The sequence below is a fragment of the Toxorhynchites rutilus genome, chromosome 3 (genome assembly GCF_029784135.1).
Source record: "Toxorhynchites rutilus septentrionalis strain SRP chromosome 3, ASM2978413v1, whole genome shotgun sequence".
Taxonomy (NCBI): Eukaryota; Metazoa; Arthropoda; class Insecta; order Diptera; family Culicidae; genus Toxorhynchites; species Toxorhynchites rutilus.
In genome coordinates, this window is record NC_073746.1 from 103,711,853 (window position 1) to 103,732,873 (window position 21,021).

General features: G+C 38.0%; 1 protein-coding gene across 6 annotated transcripts in view; it reads left to right on the forward strand.

Moving 5' to 3' along the window:
* Positions 1-16,555, forward strand: part of LOC129773409 (protein PALS2) — a 146,335-nt gene extending 129,780 nt beyond the window's left edge. For all 6 annotated transcript variants that reach the window (XM_055777007.1, XM_055777009.1, XM_055777008.1 and 3 more), the window contains exons 5-10: positions 8,058-8,315; positions 8,371-8,581; positions 8,641-8,811; positions 8,871-9,034; positions 15,604-15,678; positions 15,784-16,555. In XM_055777007.1, coding sequence (XP_055632982.1) covers positions 8,058-8,315; positions 8,371-8,581; positions 8,641-8,811; positions 8,871-9,034; positions 15,604-15,678; positions 15,784-15,960 — 1,056 coding nt within the window. In that variant the 3' untranslated portion in view covers positions 15,961-16,555. The remainder of the gene's footprint in view (positions 1-8,057; positions 8,316-8,370; positions 8,582-8,640; positions 8,812-8,870; positions 9,035-15,603; positions 15,679-15,783) is intronic.
* The last annotated feature ends 4,466 nt before the right edge of the window (positions 16,556-21,021 follow it).

Here is a 21,021-nt window from a genome sequence, read left to right on the forward strand (position 1 = left end):
TGAAAATGAATACAACAAAACAGACAGCTTAAACCGAACGACCCATTCTCGAGCGGGAACACACCTTGGTTTTTGTTTATGAAAATTGAAATAAATCGTTTCATATATCAAGTTATTTTAACACAACTGCTACCATATACAATTACACTTACACTTGTGCTAAATTTTTCAACGATCGTTCATTGATATGAAATTTCACGAAGCAACCAACATTAAAGCTCCGAATTAAAATTTTATTTGCTAGAACTAATCGTATCACCCACCTTACTTGCAATGTAAAAATGCCCTCGACTTGCATATATTTGCAATGCCGAGTTCGCCCGGGCACCTTGGTTTTGATGTCTCTGTTAGGAAACACTTTTCAGTGGGAACAAAAGCTCCTACTACTTTCATGTATTTGCAATGTCGATTTCCTCCAGGCTGCTAAGTTTTGATGCCTCTGTTAGGGAACCGCCGCATGTGTCTTCAATTTCGACCAATCAGAAGAGGGTATTTCCGTTAGGATAGGGGTTGAGATTTTTCAATTGTTTGATTGTTAGTTTCATGACATATATTATTTTCTTCAACATAAAACATTTTTTGGAGTGCCGAAATCGATTGACGCGAAAATTCCATCAATTCATCATGAAATGACTGAGCAATAAGCGTTTGAAATTATACAATTTTCACGATGTGCTCGATTTTCGATTTTCAAATCCTACGTCAAAAGGGGAACTAAACTCTGCAGAATGTACGGATCTGCATGACTAAGCTCTATAGTCCTGACTAAGGAATGGTTGGACGATGAATGTCGACTTTTGGATGCTGGCTATTTCTTTCTCCGTATTTTGTTCGTTCTATTCAAAAAGTATCGCATATTTTTGATTTCCGTGGGTTACCTATATTCGATTTTCGATTATTTTTTATGGCGTTATGTTGGTACTCATGTCTCTCACTTAACTCGACAAGTTCGGCCCTTTTGAATGTTGAGGTACACTTGTTGATAGCTTGCTGCAATTGAAAAGGCATGCAGTTGAACACATAGAAGTGTGAAGTGATATGATTTACTCGTCAGCGCCTACACATCCTACACATCCTCGGCCAACCTTGAAAAAATTGTAAGGGGTTGTATCTAGGACCCGACCGCATATTTTCGACGTAGATCTACGCAATTATATTATGCAATCCACTTGTTTACCATTTCGAATATTATTATAGAATGCATCGAAATTTTTGTAATAGATTATGTTCTTCGTTACAAATAAATTTTATGAACGTCTTTCTACGCTGAATATGATGCCTAGGACTACCAAAATATCTGAGCGGAAAAATTGTCAAACGATCATTGTATTTTACATTTTCCTCTGAAATTATTGCACATCCAAAAATACCCCCGATTTGCATGTATTTGCTATGTGGATTCCCCTAGGCACATTATTTTTTAAGTTCGTGTTAGGGAAACACAGCTCAGTGGCAAAAAAATACCCCCGACTTGCATGTTTTGACAAACGGTAACGGTATTGAATTAAAGAGACTTTAAACTCTGAGAGTTCATTCGTCTCTTAATTTAGACAAAGCGGATTCTCCCAGGCACATTGATTTAGAAGTCCGTGTTAGGGAAACACAGCTCGGTGGGAACAAAAATACCCCCGACTTGTCTGTATATTTTCAAAGCGGATTTCCACAGGTACATCGATTCAGAAGTCTGTGTTGAGGAAACCGTAAATCGGGCCAATCAAAACAGTTGGCAGTTAGAGCGCTTAGATGACGCTTGACATTTTACAGTTACTCAATTGGCGATCTAACGTACAAATCTACACCTAGGTGGCGCTGCGGTGAAAGTGAAGTGAAAGTGATGGTTTTAAATTTTGCAATGTGAGTTTATGGAAGGCTCGTAGTTATTTCCATTAATCACAATGTTATAGTCATAAAAGATTATTTGATTGCGATCAGTTTGTAAGAAATTTAATTCTGCACAATTTTATATATAACATGTTATTTTCTTGCCTATTTTAGTAGTGAAAATTGTATAAATGTTGACAATGGTTGAATCAAAAAAGAAAATTCGAGAGCACAATCAAAAACAAGTTGAAAAATACGTGTTTCCTACATGTGAGAACTACCTTCGAAATACCGGAAGTAAAATATACGTAATTTGTTTTTGAGTTTAAGGTTACCTTATCATCATTTTCTTAGTTCAAAAACAAAATCCAGATGTCTCACCGATCATTTACGTTTTGTGTTAGATCGCCAATTGTTCATCTCATGAAAAATAACATTTAATTAATTGTGATAGACGCGTAGAAATATTTGCTATCAATTGATGCAAACATCTTTTCGATCTGTTAGGAAATGTTCGAGTTTTAAGCATTCGAAATACGGGTAGGGTTAGCACACAAATCGGCAGAACAAATGTATGGGAAAAAGGAGGTTCTTCCAGTTTTCATGAATTTAAACCGTTTAGAGATTAGCGAACTGTAATGTATAGCATATCAAACAAATCTTAGAGAATTTCCGATTCGATTGATATGCGAATCATGAGGAATCGTTCACAGTGAAAATAGTTATTAACGTTAACTTTATTTCATAAAAACGTGACCTGTATTTTGATTTGGCACCCTTCCTGAAAGACGTAGTTCTACGTCAAAAATCCGAGATCTCGGAAAACTGATTGACTCCAAAACGAAATTCAACAAACTCGACACAAGAACTTGCCTTTCAGCTTCTTGCTTTCCTCGCTTTCCTTTTTTGTCGAAGTGAAGAATCCCAGTGAGCTCCAAGTTGTTTATAGAATTCGTCTCAAGCCATGTTTCTTATCCTCTTTTCATCGCAGGTCACAATTCGATGCAGATATGACCTCCTTTTGTACCTGGTGATTTTTCGGTTTTCCTGCTGTTTCTTATTCAGCTTATGTGGAGTCCCTTTTCCGACTTCAGGATCTTCCCATGGTCTTCATGTGGAGCCCCGTTTTAGATTTTCTGGAACACCGTTTCTTATGATAACATCACCGTTTTATTTTTTTGAAGCACTCAAATCACGGTGATTTTCCATGAGCATGTCCACCGACATGGACAAGCATTAGATGTTATTTTGCAGCAGATTCTTCCAAATCGTAGCAGAAAATCAATGCTGACCGCAAATTGCACTTTCCACTCACAAAACCCGATTTTCAAAGCTCTGCAAACCTAAAAATTGAAAAAAAATTTATAGGAGGTTGTGTCCAAGACACGACCGTATTGTTGACGTAGAACTACGCTGTTATTTTATATATGTCGCTAGTGGAGAAAGTTTTGCTTCTGGCGAGCGAAACCAAATACAAAATTTCAGAACAACATTTACAGATACAAATGGGGTTTCAGCGTAGCGAAGATGCACTATTTTTACGTACGAGTTATGAAGCACGCACGTACGCACACAAATATCCATATATCGATGGCTTGAAGCAACTAAATATACACACACTTATCTGCGTTTTACACTCTTCTCAACAGAAGCCCTTTCTGTTAATATTGTCGGTCTCGATTAGCGTAGCTGTCCTCATTGGTGAAGAATATTGTGCTACTAGCACGCTAAAGCAAACCACAGATAAAATTCCAGAACATTTATTTTCTCAGTGAGCCGACGAGAGCCCAGCTTGATGATTCCACACACAATTGTGTAACTCAAAACATTAATGCAATGGCGTCAGTTTGATGCAATGATTGCAATGCCAGAAGCATCAGCGAGTGAGTATCTTGGTCACGTCCACAGCTCAGTCCGAAACGAAGACATGTGATGGCGCAAAAGAAGGAAGAATAAGCGATGTTCATTGCTTCTTTTCCTTTTCTTGTTGAATTAAAGAGACTTTAAACTTCTTCAGTTCATTCGTCTCTAGCCTTCAAAAACGTCCTTCAAAAACTCTACTCTTTCCTCATATTACTCCTCCATCCCAATTGCCTTGAGAATGGCACTCGATCCCTCATGGTCCAGCTCGCCCAGCAACGGTGTTGTCCAGTCGGTGTCCTCATGAAGAATGAACGTTTGCCTCAGCGAGACCCACTGTTTATACTCTAGACAAATATCCCCCTTCGTTGATAAGTTGCTCGATATTGACAGCTCTGTTCGGGAAAGCACTTAAATGGACAGAACAAATGTATGGGGAAATGTGATTGCTTTCAATTTTCATCAGTTTAAACCATATACAGACTATGGGATAGTAATGTATAGCATAACAAACAAATCTTAGAAAATTTCCGATTCGATTGGTATGCAAATCGTTAAAATCCGTTCGAAACAAAAATAGTTATTAACGTTAACTTTATTTCATAAAAACGTGACCTGTTTTCTGATTTGGCACCCTTAATGAAAGACGTAGTTCTACGTCAAAAAGAGTTCTGTTAAATGTCAAAACAAGACAATGTTGCCAGGAATGCATTATGATGATAGTTACATTACAATTTGTTTGCAAATTCCTGTTTCGTATTTATATTCCTGGTAAAAATTCATTACCATATTTTGGTGAGTTCGACACGGCACCACTATACGTCAAACTTAGATAAATTGAAACAGTATTTTTATAAAAAATATGTGAAAAAACATCGCAAGGGGGAATGTGATAAAGAGATATAGAAGTTTTTGATAAAAGGTGTATCGTTTAAAATCCGCACACACAAAATTCATCCTCAAAGTTCGAGTTTTCATCCGATTAGCGCCAAACTTTCAGGGAGTAAAAAGAAACAATTGAAGTTAGTTGTTTAATCATAAGATTCAGTCAAACAAACCAGATTTAATCCGTATTACTAGCTGTACAAAAAAGAGCTATAGACCAATCTCGTGTCAATATAGAATGTCCATAAATTCAAGAGATAGAATCCGTAAAACAAAAAAGGAAATAAATCACCCGGACAAAGGTCCGATTAGCCAAAGGCTAATTTACGTATAGCCACATTTCAATATCTCCAAATCGCTTTTCTACTAGCATTCAATAGTGCGTAGCAATTTGCGCAACTCAATTGTTCATATCAAAAGGGACCTGTTCTCTATTATCCTCTAAGCTAGATGTACCGATAGCCACCGGTCAAATAATATAAAACGCACTGTGAAATGTACAGAACACTCGAAATCAGTGATGTCTAAATTTTTCATTTATTCGATTTTCGATTAATCGTTGGGGCCTTTTTCAATATTCGATTCATTCGAATAATTGTCTTTTAATATTCGATTAATAGAGCGAATATTTTTTTCTTGTAATAATCACGTATCATGTTGTCATTCTGGTCGCGTGGTCTATCAGGTTGTCGATGTTCCATTATTGGATAACAAACTGTTGAATAAAAAAAAATATATAACCTAATTCTTAACCTAAAAATGCATTAACCTTGAGAATAATGCTTTCTTTCATTAATCGCGATTACAGTGACAATTATTCGATGTATTCATATTTGAATTTTAAATTATTCGATACAAAATTACTTAAGTATAATTTCAGATATTCGATTATTTGAATTAATCGAACGATTAACCGACTTCTTTACTCGAAATATATCTGTCGAACCAACCGCATTAGGTTATCATTTTTCATCTCGCAAAGTTCTTTTTCGTTGTCGCGCATTTAAACCGCTTCTCTCCGAATAGTGTCGCAAAAGTAATTTGCATTTGTCGTGGCGACACATAAGTTTTAGCATCATTCATTTCTTTTATTTCGCCGTTATGTTCGAATCGCTTATCAAATTAAGAACTTCTTGGCGAACCTCGACATCTTCTGTGTCTGGAGGTTCTCAAGAGCATTCAACTTATCCTTGGCAGTCAAGTACAGGTTTTCTGGAATCTGATTGAAATCCGCCTTCACATATGTCTCGACTTTCATTACGCAGCAGGGTGGTTTCATTAACTTCTGGTCGTACTACTTCCGGTCACGGCTTGTTGCGACCGTATCCTGTTTCTCGCACGGTTTGGGGACTTCTGAACTTCAAACGTACGTAGTTCTGATCGAGTTTTGGAATTCTGCACGAAAGTTTTTCTCACATGCAACTTTTTAGCCACACCTTAATCTGAGGCGTTCCAACCACGTGTTTGTGCCCGTTCTTGTTTACCTAACGGCTTTTTTTCGGATGTTCGCTTCCGATCAACAGTCAAACTTTCTTCGAATCGTTTTAGGATAACAGACACCGTGGAATTCGCGATTCCCAACTTTTTCCGATGGCACTGTGCGACATATCCTTATTCTTCAAGTACTTGTGCAACACATTTTCGCGCACGCACTGTTCTTTCGTCGCCAATTTGAATGTATTTGCCCACCTGATGAAACTAACTCACAGAGTGTAAACAATACATATTAAACTATGTCTACGCGAAATTTCAAGTAATTTTACCCAACTGATCAAAAGTTAAAACAATTTGAGTGCATGTAGATTTTAAACGGTACACTCTTTATTAAATTAGATTTTGAGTTAGTTTTATTAACATTGTATTTGAAATGTTATTTTTCGTAGAAACTTCAGTGACCTTCCAACAATTTTATGGATCACCATATTTCAATTATACAACTGGATTTCGAACTACGATTTGTTTTTGTTACAATTAAATTTAGCCATCTGATAAAAAGAATTGTAATTTGCACAAGGTTGAGGAAAGTCATTACAATAATTTGTGACTTAAAATGTAATTGAATCAAACCTATACGTTTTTATCAACCCTATTGCGGCACTATCATTCCAGCAGCGTTCGGCTTTGAATGTGAACGCTAATTACTATTCGGCATTTTGCTTCGTTAGCGTTTTTGTTTGTATTATTATTTTGTTACTTATTACACTCCAACGTACTATCAACACTATGAGATCACCGCAGATGAGTAGGCAGCAATCACCATCCATCCATAAGAGAGAGCACACGTGTGTATAAGTTTGTAAAAATACAACCTTATTACTAGCACTTGTAGCTGTCCCAAAGGTAGCTCTTTGTAGGCTAAACGTGCACTTCTTCAATGTTTAACTGTATGTATGTAACATTCCACGTGTGCTGACTAAACACCAGTTAGAGGTTAGAATTTCTGGCGAGACAGATGCATTGTCGTATGTTGTGATTTGTGAGTTTGCAATATGGGCCGATATACGTTCTATCAAAAAATAGTAGGAGTTGATCAATGTGCAAAATTGTTATTATTCATTCAAATTTATCGTATTGAGTTCAAAGTTGTCCCATTTCGTGGAAATACTCTAACTATTTCTAATTCAATAATCAAACTATTTTTTATATCTCTCGTAGACTAAAAACGATTTCTTGAAGTGGTAATTTGAGTTTTAAAATGAAAAAAGCTGGAACCATGTCATGAGATTTCGGTGGTTGCTAATATTGATTTAACTTTACATTCATAATGTTAGTCCACAAAACTGTCTTTTCTCGACAGATTACATCCCTTGAATGTCACTAATAATATTTTTTACCGTCTGACCTCCTTGCAAGGATTTCGATTGGACAACATTGCGATAAACATAAATAAAAACAATACTGCCTTGACTTTTCATCGATTTTTTTTCGGCTCAGTTGGGAGACGTTATTCCAAATCTCATTGACTGGTTTGTGTCTTAAACTCGTAAACCCATGTCTTATCTCGTTTTATGATTATGGAGTTGAAATTGATCTGTTCTATCCTGTTTTCAGCAATCTATACGCATTTGATTTTTTGAATGAAACTTATGTCTTTCAGGGCGGACATAAATGACAACGCGGTCCATGTTCAATTAATCGTGTAAACTCTACTAATTTTTATAAACTCACAAAAATGTGAACTGAGAATGCATTGTATACAAACTCAATGACAGATCGCGCTCAAGCTCCACATCAAAGCAAAGGTCTGCCAACTTGGCGACGATGCTTTTTAATGACCAATTCCCATAACCATTTTGACTTTTGTGTATTTTCCCAAAATATCCTTGATATTGCGAAATAGAGTTGCTTCTCAACGTACACAAGCAGAACTTGCAGAACACAAATACAAAATGCATCTCGTCGCACTTTAGATTAGCTAGGGTAGTGGATTCGAATTTCATAACCTTCTAATAATTTATTACACAACATTTCTTTCGCGATCAAATTTTCAGTGTTACATGCGCACGCTGTTCGATTACGACCCGGCGGAGGACAACCTACTGCCCTGCCAGGACATAGGATTACCATTCCAGCGCGGTGATATACTGCAGATCATCAACGTGAAAGACCCCAACTGGTGGCAGGCTCGTCACGCCGGCGAAGATGGCCCCATCGGGTTGATCCCTTCCCAGGAACTGGAAGAGCGTCGCCAGGCGTACGTACCACCGGAGGCGGATTTCGTGCATAAGATAAGCATATGCGGCACGAGGGTGAGTTTTGCTCTCGGTCTTATTGTTCATCGCGGTTCTAAACCGAAATTTTCAGATTTCCAAGAAAAAGCGCAAAACTATGTACAAAACCAAGCAGAACGGCGAATTCGATAAGGCTGATTTGATGCTGTACGAGGAGGTCACGAAAATGCCACCCTTCAAGCGGAAAACCTTGGTACTGATCGGGGTGTCGGGTGTTGGGCGACGGACGCTCAAGAATCGGCTGATCAACAGCGATCCGGACAAATTTGGCTCAGTGTTACCTCGTAATTTTTGCTTGCAATTAATACCTATTCTTTGTATAATGAGCTTGTCTTTTTTACAGATACTACCCGTCAACCGAGGCCTCTGGAGGAATCCGGTAAGGCCTACTGGTTCACCGACCGGGAAACTATGGAGCAAGAAATCAAGGAAAATAAATTCCTAGAGTTTGGAGAGCACAATGGAAATCTCTACGGGACACATCTGGATTCCATCAGGGATATTATTCGACAAGGTTAGTTTTCGCAATTTTACTTCGACCAACAAAAAGTTCGAAACTTGTTTTATTTCTAGGAAAAATGTGTGTTCTCGATTGCGCACCAAGTGCGCTGAAAATCCTGCATAATAGTGCTGAATTCATGCCATACGTAATATTCATCGCAGCGCCCGGAATGGAACAGTTGAAGTTGCTCTACTCGGAACGCAGGTCCGGTCAGGGTTCGATGAAAAGCTTACAGGTGAGTAGAGGGGTATATCCAAGTGTTTACAGTGAAAGGTTGCGCCTTGTAATGTTTGATTTTGCATGCGCATTGTTGTAACCAGAACGTAAAATTATTTGACGAATTGACGCAAAACTACATCAGTTCAGGCGACACCTACATTTGAGCTCAAGAACCCCGGAAGTGTTGGTGTTTGTATTTCTACGCGCTTAACCCTACTGTACTCGCGCGCAAAATCGTAACTCGTATACTCTGTGGGTGTCTCTGTAATATTGTTATTGTGTATTTTAGGTGTTATCGGTATTTATTTAAAGAAAAAGATATAATTGAGTGAAAAAAGTCCAGAAAATATATTTTCTTTAACTTAATTCAGTTTCAATGATCATTTAATTTAGCCACCTCATTGATTCTCGTTCTGCAGACCGTATGCGCGAGTATAGGAGGGTTAAAAGCGAAATTCGGTCGTTATTGACGAATTTACGCAAAGCTGAATCAGCTCATGCGACATCTACATTAGAGCTCAGAACCACAAAAGTGAGGGTGCTTGTTTATTTTACGCACTGAAAAGCAAGATTCGGTAGTGATTATTCATTTTATTTCTGTTCAGATTCATTTCAACCATTAACTGTCGTCAGTATATGGTAAGAAAATTAGGGCTTTGTATATTTACGATGGTTTCAACACGCGATTTGACCAAAGTCATGGATAATCTTCGAAAATTTTAAATTTGATAATGCATGCCGGTTATTGATACCATGGATAATTGCGATGAAATCGACATCATATCAAATTAGCTGATATCATTGATTATAAAGGGGCCGATACGAGAAGTATTTTCAGTATTTTTAGCACAAAACACCCTATTCATCGTTTACTTAGTTGAAAAAAATTAAAGTTACAATACTTATAACAAGCCATTCCTCCTAATATACATAGCACATTGTAAAATGATGATTTTCTAACCTTTTCAGCGTGGAAAGTATACATGAAACCGGGAAATTTGAAGATAAATTCTGATTTTTCTAGAAAATTTGAACGAATTTCATACCAAAAAAAAACAAAACATCGTCATTTTACTCGCTGCGCCATCTGGTTGTAAATCCAACGTAAATTCGTCAATTACAGAAGAAGTGGTGCGGATTATTCGCGACAGCGAGTTCTATAGTAAATTTAAAGGCCTTATTGGAATTTTTTAGTGAGTGGTAGGGCTATGCTCTTTTGTTTTGGTCATGAATTTCAAATTATTTGACCACTGGGGTACAAGATGGATAGTTTCATGATTCTTGTATTGATAAAGTTTTCATGCTAAGTTTCTTTTTTCGTGTTTGCATATCATTTAACTCCTTAATGGTGTATACGCGATGATCTTGCCAGACTATTCCGAGGATAATCCGAGTTCTACTGTTTTCATTTTATTGACGTAGGATTACGTCTTTGAATTTTGTATACTACATTCGACAAAAAAATAGAGGAACAGAGTGCGAAGTCGGAAATGTTAAGGGATTTTTGACATGCTGTAATTTCGTGAAAAATCAACGCATATTGATGGGATGCGCATAATTTTGAAGCTACAACTTTCAGAATATTTTTAATATTTTACGTGCATATTTTTATTTTGGTGGTTGTAGGTGACGTGAGCAACAATATCGGGAAGAAATGAAAAATCGACTTTTCTTTGTTTTTTCTTGACTATTTAACACATTTTTTTGCTAACCACCTCAACAGCAAACCCAAATTATTTAATTTTTTTTGCATGGATTTCAAAAAAGTACCAAAAAGAGGATTTTTATAGTGCTTAGCAGAATCTACTGTAATTCTGCAAATATCGCAGTAGGTTCTAATGTTTGCAGGAAAATTTTTAGCATAGAGTGAAGCTGCCTATGTTTTTTGAGTTTCAACTAGCATTCAATGTTATTCTCGATACCGGTATCTGAACGAAAAAGTGAAAGTAAGGTTCAAAAAACTTTTATTTAGGTTAATGGTTAGCGACTGAATCGTTCATCAAAGTGAACTATTCTGCACATCTCTAATCCATGGTTTGGTTTCCTTATTTGTTCTCAAATGTTTTTTCACGTGACGAACCTGGTTAGTGGATGCGTATCGAGAATTATTCTACATTCGTCGATAGCAAGCAGTTAACAGAATCAAAGGAGAGAAAATGACTCGCGAGATGACTACAAGCTAATTATTTCAACTGAAGTTCAAAAATGCGCTGTATGATAATGGCTTCTTATCGTATTCAGATCAGTTAAATAAACGAAAGAATAAAGGCGACCGATCGGTTAATATTTCTATTGGGACGGTCTCGTTAATAGGGATTATTATGTACATTTACAAATATATCTACAAGAAAATCAAAGAATGTGAAATTTTTCGACTTAATGTTGGAGTTCTTATCCTTTTTGCAGTTTACTTTTGGAAAAACAAAGTATCAATCATAAATGGTTCCGAATTCTCTTTACTACTACAACTCTTTCAACCCTTTAGAAGTTCAACTCAGTTCTTAAAACAAACGATTTTCCTAGGGCCACCATTGAATGAATTGTATTTTTAGCTACAAAACTTAATCGAAAAGAAATTGTTGTCAAAGTCCCACGTCAAGTTTCCATACGTGCTTTTGGGCAAATACTATTCTATTTATTCCATTTAAATTCAATTTGACCATTAAATGTTTATCAGTAAAACGGAAAGAGTTGCCTGCGAATGACGGATCTTTATAGTAGCTTGTCCGAAAAATAACCTGAAACTATTGAGAACCAGGATGGTTGTAATAGCTGTTATCCATGGTTATTTTGCAACGAAAGAAATGGATAAACTTCTAAGTCAGGAGTTCTTTCTGTGACATTCTCAGGATGAAAAATATATCGTTTATTCGAGCAATATTGAAGGAGTTCTTCGGCGACCATCTCAGGTTGCCATAAATAACGTCGTTCGAGACAATTGAAAAATTTTGAAATGTGATGAATAAAAACTATTGTTCGAAAGTTTTTAAAGGAGTTTTCTCAGTGGCCTTCTCAGGTCAGAGTGGATATTATTTTCGGAACCTCGATTCGTCAATAGTTGAGAGTTTCATTTTTTACCCATTCCCACTAACAACTATTCCTTCCATGATAATCGCAAGAGAACCACGCTATACAGGTGTCTCTTCTGGTCTCGAATATAACTCTAACATTGCTTCCCTTCCCCCTGGTGACTGTAAAGACGTGCCCGGTGTCGTTATTGACTTATTTAAAACTCGAATCGCCGAAACTGCCACAAAGAATGATTTTCAACTCTCAAGCGTCATTCAGTATGCCCTTTGTGCAATTTCAGGTAAATCACGGAAATCAACTACGAAGTGTACAATCTACTCAAGCTCAAGAAAGTTTGATTTTTGTACATTTACAATGACTTTAACATACAAACGGACCAAAGTCATATACACTCTTCGGAAATTTTAAATTTGATAAAACATATAGGTTATGAATACTTACTTCCGAACATTTTCCAAAGGCTCATGCTGTAGAAAATGGCGATGAAATCGATATCAAATCAAGTTGGTTGATTTATTATATAGAGTATTCTGTTCCGTTGTTGAAAAATCGGCATTTTTCTTTAAATTTACCGGTTTAAAGTTTTTGTTCTGTGCTAAAAGCGTCAGGAAATCATCACTGTACATCGTGGTAGGTACGTTATACGAGAAGGTATATTATGTTTCAAATCATTCTGATCCTTCTCGTATCGGCCGAACATAATCCCCTACGTAATCAATGATATCAGCCATCTTAATATGATATCGATTTTATCATAATTATCCACAGTATTCATAACCTATATGCATTATCAAACTAAAAATTTCCGAAAATTATCTATGATTATGGTTCAATCGCGAGTTGAGATACAAAACTCAAACATTTTTACCATTTACTGAGGAAATTTAATGGTTAGAATCAATTGAAATGGAAATATATTCAATAATAACGACCAAATCTTGCTTTTAAGTGTGTAGAAAAACAAAAACCATCACTTTTGTGGTTCTCATGCTCAAATGTTGTTTGACATAATGCAGTTTGTTTGTTGACGTAGGACTACGTCTAACCGGAAGATATAGGGGGTGAAATGGAAATCTAGGCACTGAACAAGTAGGAAAAAATGCAAGATTTGGAACGCTTATAACTCGAGCATTTCTCAATAGATCGCAAAGGTTTTTGCATCAATTGATAGGAAATATATCTACGCATTTATCATAACGAATAACATTTCATTTTTCTTGAGATAAATAATTGAATAATTGTGAAATATCAAGCATTGTCAAAATGCACTATGTGCCCATTTTTGATTGGTCCATTTTGTGCTCCTCAAATCGTACCGACCAAAACGGGCAACCAGAGCAGCGAAATAGAATGAAGCACGATTGGAAAGGAAAAAGAAAAAAATGAACGAAACATTGGTCGCAGTCTCACACATGCGTAATTCTCGAGCCAGCCAGTCAGCTTAAAAATCCCCGCTACGCTGCCGTAACGATCATTCTCATTCAAACCGTACACCACATCGGTTCGCATCACAACACATCAACAAACCAACCCAAGCAGCCATGTCTGGACATGGTAAAGGAGGAAAAGTGAAGGGAAAGGCAAAATCCCGCTCGAACCGTGTTGATCTGGAGTTCCCCGCAAGGGTAGCTAGGCCGAGCGCGTTAGTACCAGTGCACCAGTCTACCTAGCCGGCGTTATATAGTTTCGGCCGCCGAAGTGATCGAGTTAGCTGGCAAAGCTGCTCGCGACGATAAGAAAACCCGCATTCGGAACAGAACACATTCGGTTCGGTGGACATCAAGACAACAGGCAGTTGCAGCGAGTGGCGAGTGGCAAACGCAATCGCAAAACGGCATCAGGTAGCAGAAGAAAAAAGTTTGTTCTTTATACAAACTGCTTTGGTGGCAAATCCAGAACAAGGCGGCATCGAGGGCGTTCGAAATGGTTTTTTTCAAAACCACTAAGTTTTCTAAATTGGAACCATTCCATAAAACAAGGCGCTTTTCAGGGCCATTAAACCTTCCAAAAAAGAGTTTAGGAAATACAGTTCAATGCTTTCTAAAACAATATCCAAAATAATAATAAAACACAAATTGATTTTTTCATAATTTGTTTGCCAGGATATGATGAGTATGTGAATTTGGCAGTTGTTCTGAGCTTATTGATTTTCACCAATTCCTCAATTGCTTCTAGATTGAAAGTACAGTAATTTACACTTATCTCGACATTTAGCTAATTGGACGGACCAGTAATGTGACATATTTAGTTGGACATTTTTGCAAACATAGAGTTCGGGGTCCAAATTATGGCCCCACATTGAAAGTCGACACTGTACCACTGTCATCGCAAATGTTCAATTACAGGTTAAAATTACCTCCAATCCGATACTGAGTGGTGGTAATGCGACGTGCCATTGAATGTAATTTACTGTAAAATATGTCACAAGCTGGATGGGAAGAAATTTTCCAACTGTGAAAGCTGTGGTGAGTGGCAAATGCAATCGCTAAACAGCAAGGTTTAGCCGAACAAGATGGGGATATCGAGTGATAACAAAACAATAAACTCTTTAGATTGAAGATAATTTTGTGATCCTGAAAAGGACCCTTTTTAGCCTGCATGTGAATCCAACGAGCGAACAAATCGTAATGAATGTTTTTTTTTTGCCATCGCTCCCTTTTAACGCTCATTCGTTCGTCTCGTTGGACTCGCCCCTCTGGCTGAGTCTGCCGATTTGTCTCTATCCTGTGAATGTGTACCGCTAGAGTATAAAACACGCGGACCCCAAAAAAATATCTTATTTTCTTTCAAACCGTAAACCCGTGTGGTTGTACGGCATCGGCATCGTGGACGTAACAAAGGAGGACAAGTTAAGGGAAAGGCAAAGTCTCACTCGAACCGTGCAAGTCTCTAGTTCCCTGTTGGTCGCATTCACTGATTGCTCCGCAAGGGTAACTAGGCCGAACGGATTGGTGCCGGAGCACCAGTACAACTAACAGCGATTATAGAGTTTCGGCCGTCGGAGTGCTCGAGTTGGCTTGCAAAACTGCTCACGACAATCAGAAAACCCGCATCAAGAACAGAGCAGCTTCGGTTCGGCGCTCATCAAGGCAACAATTAGTTTCAGTGAGTGGCAAAGTGTTTCTCCGGCACGTCGTATTAAATGTAATTTACTGAACAACATGTCACAAGCTGGATGGGAAGAAATTTTCCAACTGTGAAAGCTGTGGCGAGTGGCAAACGCAATAGCTAAACAGGAAGGTTTAACCGAACAAGATGGGAATATCGAGTGATAACAAAAACACAACACCAAAGGTTCTTTTCAGAACCATCAACATATTCATGAAGAGTAAACAGTAAACTAATCCATTTTTCAGGTAGATAGGTAGGTATTCACGTAGGAGAAGAAAATAAAACAATATATTTAAAATATATATTTAACAAAAGCTGTCCCCTTTGTATAGTCCTACGTCACTCCGGTTATGTCCCCGACATTACCCACCCGTCTTTTTTGTTTTGAAACATGTTTGATAAATGTCGTTTGTCTATTTGTGTTTTTATTTTCATTCTATCCAGTTTGACCGCCAGAGCTCAATCCGCTTCAGCTCCCGTCGAGCAAAAACACTGGAATCACTGGCATCCCTGTATGAGGTAAGATATTCTAGAGAGGGTCGTGTCTCGACTGATAGTTATTCTCACATATTGAGGCTCGTTTCCAAATGCTAACACAAAATTTCGTTTCACCCAAACGCACAGGATGATGACCTAGTCTCGGCCGTGGAGGAAAGTGCCTTGCTGCAGAGGAAGTACGACAAGTATTTGGACATGGTGATCGTGAACGAGGACTTCGACGTGTCATTTCGGGCCGTGACCGACGCGCTGGATGCCCTCAGCCACGAGCATCAGTGGGTGCCCGTCAATTGGATTTACTAGGGCCACACGGCGCCAAGAGAGGGCAATCGTGTAACCCGGATAGCGAAAGTGATGTGTTCAAAGTCGCAACATACTGAGCCATATGTGCATGCATTAAACGGTACCATTTTATCAAAGCCTTATTGTCAAATATCAGCGATTTACGCCGCATCGGACGCAAAATCAACGCTTCGCAACGCATACATCGTACTATTGCAGAAACAAAAAGTAATCATTAAATAGTCGTCTATCGATAATCAGCAGGAGCCTTTTAAAATCGAGCATAGTATATTTAGAGATCTAGGTAGACTTAGGCCATTCAGGAAATATGATTGTTTCGTCCATTAATTTTAATTTCGTCTAAGAGTTTCAAAAGATGGCATGATCCATAGCCCACAGTATGATTTATTTTAATGTTCTGAAATTTCAAATCACTATTGCAGAGTTGGATAGTTTAGGACATGCGATGAACTGTTCTAGTTGAGTTGCCTATATCCAGAGTACCCAATGTTTTAACATCATTTATAACTGTTAAGTTGTTTTAAAAACTATCTGTTGTAGGAATTCATTGAATTTATCGAAACATTATTACGAAATAAAGTACCATTCAAATACATGACTGCTCTCGAATTTTAATAGAGAATTTCTTTGTCATTCACTCCGATGGTAAGACAAACGAGAATGACATCGTCAGTCGGGACTAACTCCGACACTTCTATATTCGTTTTTGGGTTCGTTAATTTCTAAAATATAATTTTGAATTAATACCATCACTTTAGTTACAACCATACAAACCTTCAACTGTTGTGCGGAAGTGATTTACATCTGTAGGAACACCTCTCGCGTAAACATTGTTGGTACACAAACCAAAACACAATTCATTAATCCTAATTCAGTGGCAGTTGCCACTTCGTTATTCGAAATATTTGCATTTAAAAAATATAATAAAATAAGTAAAAAGTAAAAAAAAACTTTTTAAGTTAAACATTTTTTTTGTGATTAAACAACATAATAATACAGATAATGTACTTCAAAGCTTGAAAATAGTTAGACAAGTAGCAGTTAGTAGTTACCATACTCCTTTCTTCATTAATCAAGGACATTGATGAGGCTAAAAATAAAATCGCGGGGTATATGATGAAACCATGAAATGCCGTTAATGGAAATCCAACGTGCCCCACGATTTTATTTTAGTCTCATCAATGACCTTGATTAATGAAGGAAGGTGTATGTTAATTGCTAACTGCTACTTGTCTAATTATTTTCAAGCTTTTAGTACATTATCTGTAATGTTATGAGTCCGCCATTTTGTAGTGGCTGTGTTCTTCTAGTCAAGCCTGATACCCATATTAATGTGGTTTTTAGAAAATATGTAGTCCGCCATTTGGTAGTGGCAGCCATCTTGGATTTACATTTTTCATAAATAACCGTATTCTACTAATTAAGCCCTTTTATTTGATATCCATATTAATGAAGTTATGAGAAAATATATAGTCCACCATTTTGTAGTGGCAGCCATCTTGGGTTTGTATTTTTCATAAATAACTGTGTTCTTCTAGTCAAGCCCTTTCATTTGATATCCATATTGATGGGGTTTTGGAAAACCCATATCGATTAGGTTTTCAGAAAATATGTAATCCGCCATTTTGAATAATGACTACAGAGATAAAGGTGTATTCCAAATTTCAGATCAATCGTTCAACAGAAAGGAGGTCAAATTTCTATTAATGTGGGTCAGCACTACAGTCAAACATGTTACAAATATACAAACATACAAACAGATAACAGGGCAAGCTAAATAAAACCGTTTAAAAACACCTGTTCACCTGTAGTATATGTCAAACCACGTTGAACTCAAACATCGATACATGCATACGGGATACATGAGAGAGAGAAACGACTTCATTTCCATTCGACGGGGAAAAATGAAATGAGAGTCGTAGAGGGAGATAGCGACTAAACGCCTGATTGACTATTGAGTCATGTTGACGGAAAAACTGCGTGAAGAAGCCAAAAGTCATTTCCAATTGAATACGAAGGGGAATTTCTTCATAGTCCGCTGACTATCCTCAGTTGAACATGACTATGCCGAGTCCATTATGGATTGCGTATCTGAATACTTATCGCAATCGTAAGAAGTTGAATAGTACGTTCTGACTCATGTTCTTCGTGTCGTGAGTGCATTTAGAACTATATAATCTGTATTTGTTATCACAGCTATAATCCCCATCAGCATCGACCTCGCAGAAGATATCGAATGCTAGATATCAGAGGAATACGTAAAACGGCGAGTGCAGAGTCGTTAGTCAATACAGTTAGTAATCCCCGATTTTTGAAATTAATCGTTTATTAGCTAATCGAATACTTTTCAGCAGTTTGATATTCGATACGATTAATCGCCCCAAATAATCGATTAATCGATTAATCGTCACTCTGAGAGAAATAATTAGTTAGACTAACATTTTTCATTTGCTAGAAGGCCACCTGGAATCAAAAGTGTTCGTTCCGCCTGAAAATCAATTATTAACTTTTACGCTCCCCTGAACTCGTAAACGAAGCTCAATTCGCGTTGACGGCATTGAGCTTCGTTTACCAGTTACGGGGAACGTCAAAGATAATGATTGATTTACAGGATAAAACTGCAATGGTCGTACGTTTTTTTTCTCTGTGTTTGGATCGATTGATCGACGTAAATTATTCGTTCCCTTCGATTATTGGTTGCGCAGTATTCGTTCGAATAATAATCGATTTCTGTAGGAAGTATTCGATTAATCGATGAATCGAACGATTATCGGGGATCACTAAATACAGTCCGTCGGATTGTACTTATGAACTAACACTCTTGTTAGTCAAACAAGGGTGTTAGTTCATAAGTACAATCAGACGATTTTGTATTGCTGCAAATTTGAACTGCAATTTCAGCGCCAGTAGTTCATATCTCTTTTAGATGTGGTGAAATGAAGGGTGGAACGGTCAAATATTGTTCGATTCAAAATTGGCATATTTTTAATCGTGCATTCGAAGAACTTGAACGCTTATTATTTTGTAGGTTGTGACAAGTCTTATAAAAGCGTTTGGTAAAACGTTAGACAAGCCATGATCAGAAGTAACTCGGAACCAAGATGCAACAGCGAGCGCAAGAAGAGTGACTAGCGTTTTCGAACTAACTTTTTCATTAGAGATGTTAAAAACATTTGGGACTAAAACAACCAACAGCGTAAAGAGTTAAGCCAGGATGTCAATATACAAGTCAATACCTCGGCCAAAGCAAAAGCGTGTATGTTGTACACAACATTGTTGACTCAGTTCAATCGCGTTATAATAGACGATGAAATAAACGTCAAGGCGAAAGTCAAGTGGTTTCCAGGTCAAGAGTTTTAAACGATCACCGGGAAAAAAAGGTACAACGTGAGTTTAAGCTGCAAGAATTGTCAAGTAGCCGAAAAGTGGTGTTCTCGTGACAACTGGCATTGTCAATCAAGATATTGGGTTGGGGAAAAAGAAATGTCGTATATTGTCAATATATGGCAACACTTCAACATATCTTGTGTTGTACTCAACGCATCGGGTCATACTATACGGCTATTTAAAGGCGTTTTGACAGTGTTGTGATTGTCTTTTTCAGTCTCAAGTTATATCTCACTCGCTCGATTGGCCAGGAACTGGGTATAGACCATAAAACCATTTGGAACCATTTGCAGAAGATTGGATTCCAAAAAAAGCTGGATGTATGGGTGCCACACGAGTTGGCGCAAAAAAATCTTTTAGACCGGATCAACGCCTGCGATGCACTGCTGAAAACGGAACGAACTCGACCCATTTTTGAAGAATATGGTGACTGGGGATAAAAAGTGGATCACGTACGACAACCCAAAGCGAAAAAAGTCGTGGTCGAAGCGCGGTGAACCGGCCCAAACCATCGCCAACCCGGATTGACGGTCAGGAAGGTTTTGCTGTGTGTTTGGAGGGATTGGAAGGGAATCGTCCACTATGAGCTGCTCAACTATTGCCAAACCCTCAACTCGGTTCTCTACTGTGAGCAGCTTGACCGTTTGAAGCAGGCGATTGACCAGAAGCGGCCAAAAATGATCAATAAGAATGGTGTTGTTTTCCACCAGGACAACGCACGGCCTCACACATCTTTGATGACCCGCCAGAAGCTACGGGAGCTCGGATGGGATGTCCTATTGCACCCACCGTACAGTCCGGACCTGACTCCAAGTGATTATCATCTCTTCCGGTCCATGCAAAACGCTCTTGGTGATACTAAGTTGGCCTCAAAAGAGGCTTGCGAAAACTGGCTATCTGATTTTTTTGTAAATAAGGAGAGGGGGTTTATCAGGGGGGATAATGAAGTTGCCTTCTAAATGGCAACAAGTTTGCGAACAAAACGGCGCACATTTGCATAGGATTGGATAAGTTTGTTAAATAAAGGGTCAAATTTCGATCAGAAATACGACATTTCTTTTTCCCCAACCGTATATTTATGTGAAAGAAAGTTTTGCAAAATCACTTTTTGCCGTTTTTCTAGCAACACAGTTGTTTCGTACTTTTTTGCAGAGACCTTGTTCCATATCATACCGGTAAAATGGATCTGGAATAATATTTTACCAACGACATGCAAGTCGTATTCACTTTCTAAAACCCTTCAAACTCCACGGAACTTCGCCGAATTGGAAAATATTTGGCAATCGTTCAACCTACAGAAAACCTAGAAAATAGTTGGCAATGAGAAACCGTTCAAACCAAATTGGCACTCAGCATTAAATAAAGTGGTTACTACGAAACAAAATCTGACGGTTATTTTTTGCACTGAAATATAAATGATATATTTCAAAGCAAAACTTAACTGGGCAAACGTATGCCGTCCGACGCTCGCTAACGCTCGCTAACCTAACTAAAGGATCGTCTCCTATGTTTCAAACTAACCGGGCAATCGAAGGAAAACAGGTTTGTTTGCGAAAGGCCGCCGCTTCCGAAGGCGGGTCGGCGGCCGACTCGGATTGCGTCACCTCGGCGGCTTAGAGTCGCCTCTGTTCCTTATCGTCGATTGATGGTGACTACGTCCCCATTACGTTGACC